An 11,719-nucleotide genomic window follows, 5' to 3' on the forward strand; every position below is an offset into this window, starting at 1 on the left:
TCTAACACTTTTTGTGCTTTTTAGATGCATTATGTTCATTGCATCTTTTATATGGAATGGCTTTGCATATTTGTATTTTTCATTTTGTTTTATTTTTTGTAATTGGGTGCATGCCTCTGCATGTCACTTAATCTAATTTATGCTTTGCAGGTCCAATAAATTGGCAAAAATTACTTTTGCATGACATTTAAACACAGCATGGTTTTCTTGGCGTATTTACTAGTGGTTTTATAGACAAAGCTTATTATTTACATTATGAACTTTTAACAGGTGAAGCTGTGGACTACTCAAGCAAAGCTACAGCAGTCCCACATTACTCCCAGGCCAGAATAACATCTGCTGTTGGAACTCACTTTGGAGTTTCTAGTGTCCTGAGATCTTCAAACGGTGTGGTTTACTCCTCTGTAGCAGCACCAGTTCCTTCTACATATGCTATAACTACCCAACCTGGATCTATCTTCAGTACAACATACAACACTCTCTCAGGCATGCATACTAGTGACACAATGCCATCACTGTCAAATCTGCAGAATCAGCCTCTCACTAGATCACAGAGTTTCCTTTCCATGATTGATGTGAATACAGCAGCCGATCAGTGCATCATGCCCTTGAACCTGGAGACAGGTCTCTCCGAGAATATATTTTCTGCAGGTCTCTCAGAAGTAGTTCCTACAATAACCACAGTAGCAGCACTGGACTACACAGATGCCTCATTGGAGGCAATTGCAGCTTCACTAGAGGCTTTGTCCTCACCCATGGTTCCAGGTGATGAACAGTATCAGATGGAGCGTGAGCGTCTGGAGCTAGAGAAGATAAAACAGCAGCGTGTTGCTGAAGAGCTAGAATGGGAGAGGCAAGAGATCCAGCGCTTCCGGGAGCAGGAGCAACTCATGGTACAGAAAGAGCTTGAAGAGCTACAGGCTATGAAGCAGCAGCTCCTGTGCCAGCAGGAGGAAGAAAGGCAAGCGCACCTCATGATGCAAAAAGAAACATATGCTCAGCAACAGGAGCAGTTGGAACAGATTCAGAGGCTCCAAGAGCAGCTCAGACAGCAGCTGGAGGATCAGAAATACAGCCAAATGTATCCAGATGAGACCTATGAGCACTCACACATCCTTGTGATGGGGACAGACAGAAGGATGGACAGTGGGTGTCAAACTGATGAAGAGGATAATACAGATAGCACCTACTCTGCTAGCAGGAAAAAGAAGAGTGCCAAGAAAAGTGTAGACAGTTGTGTGCAGACAGATGATGAAGACCAGGATGAGTGGGAAGGTCCTGCTCGAGGTAGACGTAGTAGGCCACGAGTTTGTAAATACAGCTCAAGTGAGAAAAGTGGAGTTTCAGTGCAGGCTCTCACAGAAATCTCTGTACAAACAGATTCATCAGGAACACACACTGTACAGCTGGACACTAGGGTTGATTATCCTAATTCTGACAGAACTAAGATTCGCCCTACCCCATTAGACATAAATCAGTCTCTTAAAGCAGACACCTCCACTCTAAAGGTTGATCCAGCTCCCCCAAAATCCCCCAAAGTCCTCTACTCACCAATATCTCCTTGTATGTCCCCTAGTAAATCCCTTGAGTTTGTGTCCTATGAGAAATCTCTTGGGGACACCAGCCCACAGAAAATACATGCTACAGACCCATCTAGAGTCCCTCCTAGTAGTCCCAGGGCACCCAAAGTCATTCAGAGGTCTATGTCTGACCCCAAACCTATGAGCCCAACTACAGAAGAGAGAGCAGCAACCAGTTTCCAGTATTCAGAGGGTTACTCTGTGAGTACACATTTTGTTTCATCTTTAATATTAAACATTTGACCTTTTATGTTCAAATAAATGCTTTAGGAGCTAATATCATGGTATGTTGTGTCTTTATTTTTTTATGTCTCCTTATCATGCCATTTCTTCTAAGTAATGTGTTAATCAATTTGATTCTATAAATATCATTGTGTCATTATTTAATTCATTTAATTTATTCTTTTTCTTTGTATTTAAGTTCACTACATCATTGTGAAAAGATAATAGCCAAGTTAATAGTTCAGATTTTGTCCCGATATGTTCCTTTTTGTCTAAATAGTTCATAGTTCTCACATTTTGCTCTTTCTTTTTTCCAGTGCTTGATTTTCATTGACTTGCTTGCTGTTTTATTGCATATCTATTCAAAGGCACCACAACAAAATGTATTGTTTTTTCAGTGCTCAATCCATAGCTTTCAAAAGTATGTTGTTTTCCTAAGTTTTACAGTGTATGCAGTTTTACCATGTATGCAGAGTTCTCTGTTCCCAGTTGATCTTTCTGAAATGTTATTTGGCTTTGCAGTTAAACCAGTATGTTATAATTTATTATGTAATGACAGACAATGCATGACAAAGCAGAAAAACTACAGAAAACGCATAACCTTAAGGGATTTCTACCTATGGGTTTACTCTTTTAATGAAAGCTCTCCAAAATCTTTAGTAGTATAATGGTAAATGGTAAGTTGTAAGATCGAGTGTGGGCGCAGATTACCTTGGCAGATCCTCAAAGATCCATTCGTATGGAAAGACCCAAGATGATGAGGACCTAATGGAAGAACCTTTGAGCTCCTAAAACAACAACTGGAGCAAGAGTTTAGGAGGAGCACAGGAGGCACGGGGAGCTTAGAGCAGTACATCTTTGCACATCATTACACCCCTAAAACAGGTATAACCAGTGGAAGCCATAGGCCCAGAGAAGTACAGCATAAGTAGATTAACCCTGGAGAAGCAGGCAGAGAAGCAGCTTCTGGCATCTGTGTTTTACCAGAAACACAAAAATACCACACAAACACAAAAATACCACACAAAAATACTTCCATCCAGCACAGTCGAGGCTTAAAACAGACTATAGCAGCTACTTGGGATCAAGTGCTTCACCAAGATCAAGCAGATTACTACAGGATGAGATCATTTTTGGGCTTCGTAAGAACTTCACAAAACTTTGCAACTAAAAAAAATAATTAAAATGTTCATTTTCATAAGTAGGATAATAATAGACAATATGTGGCAATATCAAAGAAATACTTTTGAGCTCAATCTGTGATGAAAGCTCATCAGAAAGCTTTAGTTGTGTGCATAGATCTAGTGGTAAGTAATTGATTACTCTCTCAAGTTTTAGAAAATGCTTAATCATCAAATTAAAATATTAATAAGGGCTTAAAAATACATTTTCCACTTCAGTGATTATCAAGAAGCACATCTCTCCTTTGAGTAATAATAATGCCAAAAATAATTAAAATAGGTTTGACTGTAAATCACTGTTAAGTTGATGTGTTAACATAGTGTAATTACATTTGTATTGCATTTCTTTTTTCCCTGTCAGGGTAAAGTATCTCCAAGTGGCACTCCCTCTGGCACACAAAAGAAAGTGAAGAGGACCCTTCCTAACCCACCTTCAGAAGAGGAGGCTGCCAACACTAGTCAAGCAGCATACAGCACTGCCTCTGCTCGCCGCCGTCTCTGCCGAAGCTCCAACATGGCAAGGGCAAAAATCTTGCAGGACATTGACCGCGAACTGGACCTTGTAGAACGAGAATCCTCTAAACTTCGCAAAAAACAAGCTGAATTGGATGAAGAAGAGAAAGAGATTGATGCCAAGCTGCGATATCTGGAGATGGGCATCAACAGAAGGAAAGAGGCCTTACTTAAGGAAAGAGAGAAGAGGGAAAGGGCATATCTCCAAAGTGTTGCAGAGGATCGTGACTACATGTCTGATAGTGAGGTGAACAACATTCGTGAAACAAGGAGGGGTGGGGGTGGAGAGGAAGTGGTGGGTGGGCATGGACTTGAGAGACCACGCACAGCTCCACTGTCAGAATTAGATGAGTTTGTTCCGCCACAGACCAAACACGAGTATGGCAAGTACTCCCAGTTCCAATACCCACAGTACCAGCAGTCCCTGTACCAGTCTCAACAGCCCTACCAGTCTCAGTCTATCTACTCTTCTGTGCCCTCTCTGACTGCCTCACAGCAGCAAAGCTACCACCAGATGCTGTTACTACAGCAGAAAGCCAGGCAACAAGCTGCTCTTCTGTCTGAACTAGATGCCACCAAAGTGTCCACCAACTATGACACCTCATCATATCTGGGAGGGAAGTATGGAAATCATCTTGACCTACGTAGTCTGGAAGACCGTGGAGGCAGTATGGCAGGAAGTCCAATGTCCAGTGTGTCAGCAGACTCTTTCTATGCTGACTTGGACCAACATCACCAGACACCCAGAAATTACCTCCTCTTAGAGGATGCAGCCGACATTGCCAAGAGCACGACTGGCCTTGCGTCAACAACTTATGGAATTGCTGAGAGAGAACTGGCAAAAGCAGAGCGCCTACTGAGACGCACAGCTGCAGATGTGGGCACAGATTATCTTGGCACTTCTTCCAGGCTTCATTCCTATGGAAAGACCCAAGATGATGAGGACCCAATGGAAGAACCATACGAGCTGAAGCTCCTTAAACAACAATTGAAGCAAGAGTTCAGGAGGAGCACAGGGGGCACTGAGAGCTTAGAGCAGCTGGCTAGCCTTTCACATCATTATACCTCTAATACTGCTGTAACTAGTGGGGGCTATAGGGCCTTTCCCAAGACAGAGAAGTACAGCATAAGTAGATTAACCCTGGAGAAGCAAGCAGCAAAGCAGCTTCCAGCATCTGTGCTTTACCAGAAACACAAAACCACCAGCAACATTGGAAAATATTCCTCCATCCAGGACAGTAGGGGCTTAGAGACGGACTATAGCAGCTACTTGGGATCCAGTGCTGCTTCCCCAAGGTCAAGCAGATTACTACAAGATGAGATCACCTTTGGGCTTCGTAAGAACATTGCAGAACAGCAGAAGTACCTGGGCTCTACACTAGGTGCAAATTTAGCTGGTTCCCTCAACTTAAACACAGGTATGAGGTCATCCCTGGGAGAGGACTCAGTTTATCCTAGTGGAAGCCGATCTCGACCTTCTTCTAGACCTTCCTCTATGTATGGCCTGGACCTCTCCATCAAAAGGGACACCTCTAGCACTTCTCTGAGGCTTAAAGGAGAGGGTGACCCCTCCTCAGAGACTTCAGCCTATCAGACTCCATCGGGTAGGACAAAGCCTACTAGCCTGCCTATTGGCCAAGGGGGGCGGGGGCGAATCCCTATTGTGGCACAAAACTCTGAGGAAGAGAGTCCACTAAGTCCAGTGGGTCAGCCGATGGGTATGGCACGGGCATCTGCAGGTCCGCTCCCGCCTATATCTGCCGACTCCCGTGACCAGTTTGGGTCATGCCTCTCCCTTCAGGACCCCCAACAGCAGCAGCTTAGAGAGGACCCTTCCAGAGGGCGCAGTTACGTGCTCATGGATGACCTGCAGGGCACAATGTCTGATAGTGAAGGTAACTTTTTAATTCTTAGAATGTCCTTCTCAGACACCAGTTCTCAACCATTTCCTTTACTCTTTTTCTTCCTGAATGTTTTTCCATGTGTTTCTGTGAAACCTTTCATGGATGTATCTCAACATTCAAGCTCTCTCTGTTCTGTGTTTAAATACTGGAATCTGATATAATGTCTTATCAAGCTCAAAAAGGCTCTTTATACCTGTCTATGCTAATGTAATCTTTTTGTATGTTTATACATTTAAATGCTTTGAATTCTTTGATTTTTCTCTACTGGCTGTCTATTTTGTTCCACATTTCTGCCTATGCAGCATGCTTGTACACTTTTTAATTAATCTTTTATGAAAATGCAAAAGGAGGCATCATTTATGTAACTTTGAGAGGACCAAATACTTTTTCTTCTCAGTAGCTTACATGGAATAGTTTTATAATATTGCATATATATTATTGCATAGCTGATGAAGGACCTCCGTCCGAAATGTGTGTACTTTACTACAGTTATATAGTTCTCTCTCTCTCTCTCTCTCTCTCTCTCTCTCTCTCTCTATATATATATATATATATATATATATATATATATATATATATATATATATATATATATATATATATATATATTTTTTTTTTTTTTTTTTTTTTTTTTTTTTTTTTTTTTTTCCAAATATAATGACTTTAGGACTAAAAGTCCTCTCTCAGTGATTTGTGATGCACTCATTGTTTTTTAATAGTCAAAATGGTGTACATTATTTCCATGCATGTTTGGTGTTTCTATAAAAATGAAAATTTGTTTTGTTTGTTTGTGAATAAACATTCTGTTTTTATTTTTTGCATGACTGTATGCATACTGTTGCATGATTAATTTTGCTCTCTTTGAAGAGAAAAGGCTCTGCTTTTTAATATTTGTGTTCTGGATAATTGCCTGTTTCATAGTGTGTGTGTGTTGTGTGTGTTGAGTGGGGTTGTGAATGAAAGTTATAAGCACAAATTAAGTCTTGATATCTTACTGTTTTATATATTCTTCTATACTTGGTAGACACAATATAATACACCAATAATTGCATTACTTCTAAAACTAATTTACTTATTGTTCCAACCCAAATCTATTACACCATTTAACAGCACTCATTTTATAATTCCTTTAAATATATTGCTATGGTCCCCATACATGTAATACCATATGATGAACACATCATATGCTCCATCTGGAAGTAAATGCATTTGCCTTGGTTACAGCACTAAGTGACTCCCTGGTGGGTCTGAACAGAGACGATCAAGGAAACACACATGAGAATGTCACAGACGGTAGAGTATAATCACTCTAGCTTCCAGCTCCCCCTACCACTCCCTCTAACACCCACCAAACCACTCCTACCCTTAACACCCACCACTTACCCCTCCCTCTCTTGCTGAGTACCACCCACCCACTACCATGATCGCCCAGTCACATATATATAAGCCCATGGTCGACCACATTGACAGCAAAATCATCTCCATAACAATACTTTGTGGGGAGCATGACAAATGCACTCAATAATATAGAACACTGCTGCCACAGAAGATTTAATTCTTTGCGTGCGTGCATTACATGTGTGCAGTTTTCAATTTCATGCTCCTCTCTCTCTAAATCTAACTGCCAATTTATTGTCCAAATATGCCACATTGCCACAATTTTAAAATCCAAAAGGCATTGTTGCACCATTCATGCATTTAGATATCGAATCTAATGAAGGTTCCAATTCGGTTGCTTGATGATTTCTTCATTTAATAAATATATGTAAACTGGCTAAATTTGCTAAGTACACAGAACCATTCAAATGTAACAATATTATGAATTTAAGTTTAATATATAAATATTCTCCATTTTGATCCATGTCATGCCACAGTTGAATGTCAGAGTTCTAATGTATCAGGTTGGTGTTCATATATTGTGCTACACCTCAAGTATACCTATTCACTCCATGATGAAGTACTGTATGTCTAATATGTACATCCATAAGATATATCTAACTGAAAGATTCTCACAACAGTTAGCTTCGCTGGTGGACGGCATCATGCTTTGCAACTTTCCCCAAGTTTCTTCAGACCTCTCCTTACCTCCTTAATGAGACTCTTTGCCATGTTCTACACTCTAGTAGTGCTCTACCTCCACCTGTGGTCTGCTTCTGTTCCCAACTCTTCCATACAAATTTCATAAAACTAATGGGTAGTCTAAAACAAGGAGGGGTGATTTAAAGGCATTCTGATATAATTCTTTAACAAGAGGAATCCTTTGGATTGTTCTTATTTGGAAGTTTGCATGCTACAGTACCCTCTCCTTTATGAATATCCCCTTCCAGTGTTATCCCTCGTCTGCATGTTTACAATTAGAGGACAAAACTAGTGCTTCTTTACACTGCATCTGTTTCTGGTGTTTAAAACTGATCCATATGGCTGAAAGGAACTGCTAGGATTTGTTTTAGCAAAGCAGGTGAACATATTTTTAAAGGTTTGATTCTGGTGTAATTTTTTTAAGCCTACCACCTGCGTCAGGAGGAGACTGACTGGTTTGACAAGCCACGAGATGATGGTCATGTGCTGGACATGAGACAGGTAAATTATATGCAAGTACTTCCATGTGTACATATAAACAGTAGAGGTACAAATGTCTTTGTGTTATCAGCTTTCTCGAGTATCTGTACTTGAGGTGAGACAAGCTCTTGATTTTCTGCATGATTTCTCACACTAAAATGTCATACTCACAATTTCTTTTTTGTGTGCATGTACATGAATTTGTGTTTTTGTGATACACTACAGACAAAACCCCAGCACTACCAGTTTCCCTATGTGAGAGTAAAATTGCAGAGGGACCCTAAAGACCGCAGTGTATCAGGTAAAACTCTATATGTACTTGCCCATAACCCCTCCATGTTGCAATACAGGATGCAATGACACTTTTCAGAAAATATGGAAAATCCTTTCTTTGCAAAAGATTATCTTCCTGACTGCCAGACATACAAAGCATGAGGCTGAAGGGTAGTTGTAAAGATGGTTTAGCATCTTAGGGATATTTTATACCGATTCTTTAAAAGGCTGGCTAATGAGGAAGCATTTAATATCTTTTCAAGTTTGCTTCCAGCATTTTCCTGCTGCCTGTAATTATTCCACATTACCAAGCAGACTGTCAGCAGATGCACAAGACACTTGAGTTCCTCTGTGCTTTTATTGCTTCCTTGAGCATTAGTGTGGCTGTACATCATTAGCTCATAGAGCATCATTGTGGCTATACACTGTTAGCTCACAGAGCATCAATCTGGCTGTACATCTTTAGCTCATAGAGCATCAGTGTGGCTGTATATCATTAGCTCATAGAGTATCAGTGTGGCTGTACATTGTTAGCTCATAAAGCATCAGTGTGGCTGTACATCATTAGCTCATAGAGCATGAGTGTGGCTGTATGAGTGTAGCTCATAGAGCATCAGTGTGTCAGTGTGGCTGTACATTGTTAGCTCATAGAGCATCAGTGTGGCTGTACATCATTAGCTCATAGAGCAGTTCCAATGGAGCTCCTTTAGGCACTATAAGACAGCAGACATTTCATGGCATGTTAGTCCATTGGCACCTTTCCACTTTTGTCAGCTATCAAAGCCCCAAAATGGCATGTAATGCAAGTCAGATTATCCTCATAATTAGGAAGTGGTGAACAAATAAGGCCCATGTCTGAAAACAGAGGCTGTGCTGCATGTGCCGCACTGTGACTGGCTAATGTAAAGCCTACATTGGTCTGATAACAGGGCCTGGTGGCTGACATTCAGAAATACTGTATGACTGTATGAATAAACTGAGCAACCATTTGCATTTGGCTCATGGCGGCCATATTGTCATTCAGTAAATGTGCTTAAAATGATTTGCAAAAAGACATGAACTTTCATCTGAACATGTTTGTGGTGGGCTTTGCCTGCAGGGAATGGATTGGGCATCCGGGTGGTGGGGGGTAAAGAGGTCCCAGGAAGCAGCGGAGAGATCGGCGCATATGTGGCAAAAGTCTTACCTGGAGGAGCAGCAGAACAGACAGGAAAGATTGTGGAAGGTAAGGCTGTAACAGACATGTCCTTTTCCTGTCAAGCACTCTTAGTTTCTTTAACTGAGCATTAGGTTTAAATGACTTTTGTGAGCCCTCACAAATTCTTAGGTCTTGTGGAAAGGCCAGGCTTATGACATCTGACATACTTTGACATCATGTTTCAGTGAGGAGAAAGGAAATGAGTAGACCCTTATCTACATCTACTCCTCCACACATCAGCCATGACTCATTTATGATGTGAAGAAGTGGAAAGGTAGATTAAGTCAGGAATAAACAGTACTACAAATGTCAGTACCAAAAAAGCTCTTCAAATTGTGCATGTTGCAATGTGATAGCTTATGTTTCTTCAACTTTGAAGTCAGCAGGCATCTAAGACAGTAATTTCCTACATGTGGGAATCAGAGATGGAAAAATTTTAAACTCGCTGCAGTTTATTGCCTTTCATAGAATGTCTTTCATAACATCAGTCATAGAAAGACACTACATTTGTATTGCTTGTCTTTAAGGCATTCTGCTAAGTGCCTTTTAGAAATTTAAGTGAATGTGAAATCTTACTTTTTCAGATATACTCTGTAGTTCTACTCTGCATTTATGTTGTCAACTGTGGTTAGCCAGGATGTACAATATCAAAACTTTTCGATGTTCAGTTTTTCAAAGTAAAATTATGATTTCCAGACTTTACAGGTTTTTGCTGTCACAGACCCTGGAATTAGCTATTGGGAGTCATTTTGACCACAGTGAATTCTGCAAGCTGCATCAATCACAGATACAGCAGACAGGGAACATTAATGTAGTGCTTTCTTCAGGCACGAGGGTTCACAAATGGCACTGTAAATTAGACCTGCTTGGCCTCCTTTTGTACTGCATCCTAAAGGTCATAATTCACACAGAGCCTGAGGAGATGGAGCACCCAGCACTGGATCTGTCTCTGCTCTGGTTAATTTATGAGGCTTGGGCACACAGCTGGGGTCTGAGGGGCCGTCCAGCGCCTTACCACTACTGGTCATATTACATTTGTTTTCTGTTTTTCCCTTTTATCTGACCTATTTCTGTCTGTGTCCTGTATCTTCAATTTCAAAGGTTCATTTTCCCACTTCCTGCCTTGTCCTCTGTTCTAATTTCTCCTCATTGTCCTCCTCATGTTTTTTGAAAACAAAGAGAACAAAGATCAAATCAGACTTTTGTAATTATGTCGCTTCTCAGTGTAAGTACACTTTTTCTCCGTAACGTGTTACGCTTGACCTAAGACAAATACATCAGGATGAACTATTAAACATTTCAGCTCCATGTGCAGGTGTCAGATGAGAGTGTGTTCAGCATGGATACCGCAGTGCTGTCACTTGATGTTACGTACGCAGGCCAAGCAGAACAGGGTGGTGTGAAGGATCCAAGAAGTGTGAACAGTCTATTCAGATCCTTTTACTGAGTGCCAGCGTCTTTGAGTGGATGCACATGTTAAGTGTCTGATATGTAATCAAGTCGTACACTGAATCTGCAGGAATCCCAAACATCCCTCTGAAGGTGGAAGCAATACAGTATAGAAAGAGGGCCTACCTGGCCTACTTGAAGGCTCACTTTGACGTGTGTAAGTGCTCCAAGAGCAAGGTTTTATCTGTGATTGTGTTTGCTGTGGTGTAGACTATACTGGCTTTGCTGTGCTGGTGATCTACTTTGCATCTGCAATGTCAGAGGCATTTGGTCCTATGGCTTCTTCTCAAGGAGTGATGTGGTGTTTGCGGTTTAAGAAAGGATATGAATTCTCACAAAGTGCTTATTCCTGATTGTATTTATGTGTGTGTGTGTGTGTGTGTGTGTGTGTGTGTCCAGGAATGCAGGTTCTGGAATGGAATGGTATTCCCCTGTCTAGTAAAACATACGAGGAGGTTCAGGGATTGGTCATTCAACAATGTGGAGAGGCAGAAATATGTGTCAGACTGTAAGTATTGGGTGCCCTAATTTCTAACATGGATGTACATTTGTTACAATCAGTGTCTAAATAACCACATTCGGTGTCCTCACTCTGTTTCCCTCGGTGATATTTGTTTCAGGGATTTGAACATGCTCTCAGACTCAGAGGACTCCCACCTGGACCTTCATGATCACACCAAAGCAGGTATACAGTTTTACATGGTTGGGTAGCAAAAGCACTCATACATTTATGTCAATAATTCAAAATTGCATTACTGTTAAATCTACATTTACAGTTTTGTGGAAGAGTGCTTTCACTTCCACTAAGGTCAATCCTCTGAGAACGCACGCTCGAATAGT

General features: G+C 41.0%; 1 protein-coding gene across 6 annotated transcripts in view; it reads left to right on the forward strand.

The window, feature by feature from the left end:
• The window catches only part of pcloa (piccolo presynaptic cytomatrix protein a), a 44,382-nt gene that overhangs the window by 20,051 nt on the left and 12,612 nt on the right, over positions 1–11,719 (forward strand). For 5 of the 6 annotated variants that reach the window (XM_035527954.1, XM_035527956.1, XM_035527958.1 and 2 more), the window contains exons 6-13: positions 271–1,781; positions 3,345–5,391; positions 6,625–6,693; positions 7,904–7,980; positions 8,185–8,260; positions 9,332–9,457; positions 11,279–11,387; positions 11,500–11,564. In XM_035527954.1, coding sequence (XP_035383847.1) covers positions 271–1,781; positions 3,345–5,391; positions 6,625–6,693; positions 7,904–7,980; positions 8,185–8,260; positions 9,332–9,457; positions 11,279–11,387; positions 11,500–11,564 — 4,080 coding nt within the window. The remainder of the gene's footprint in view (positions 1–270; positions 1,782–3,344; positions 5,392–6,624; positions 6,694–7,903; positions 7,981–8,184; positions 8,261–9,331; positions 9,458–11,278; positions 11,388–11,499; positions 11,565–11,719) is intronic. The other variant, XM_035527957.1, reaches the window with a different exon arrangement.

The sequence above is a fragment of the Electrophorus electricus genome, chromosome 7, assembly GCF_013358815.1.
Source record: "Electrophorus electricus isolate fEleEle1 chromosome 7, fEleEle1.pri, whole genome shotgun sequence".
NCBI classification, from domain to species: domain Eukaryota; kingdom Metazoa; phylum Chordata; class Actinopteri; order Gymnotiformes; family Gymnotidae; genus Electrophorus; species Electrophorus electricus.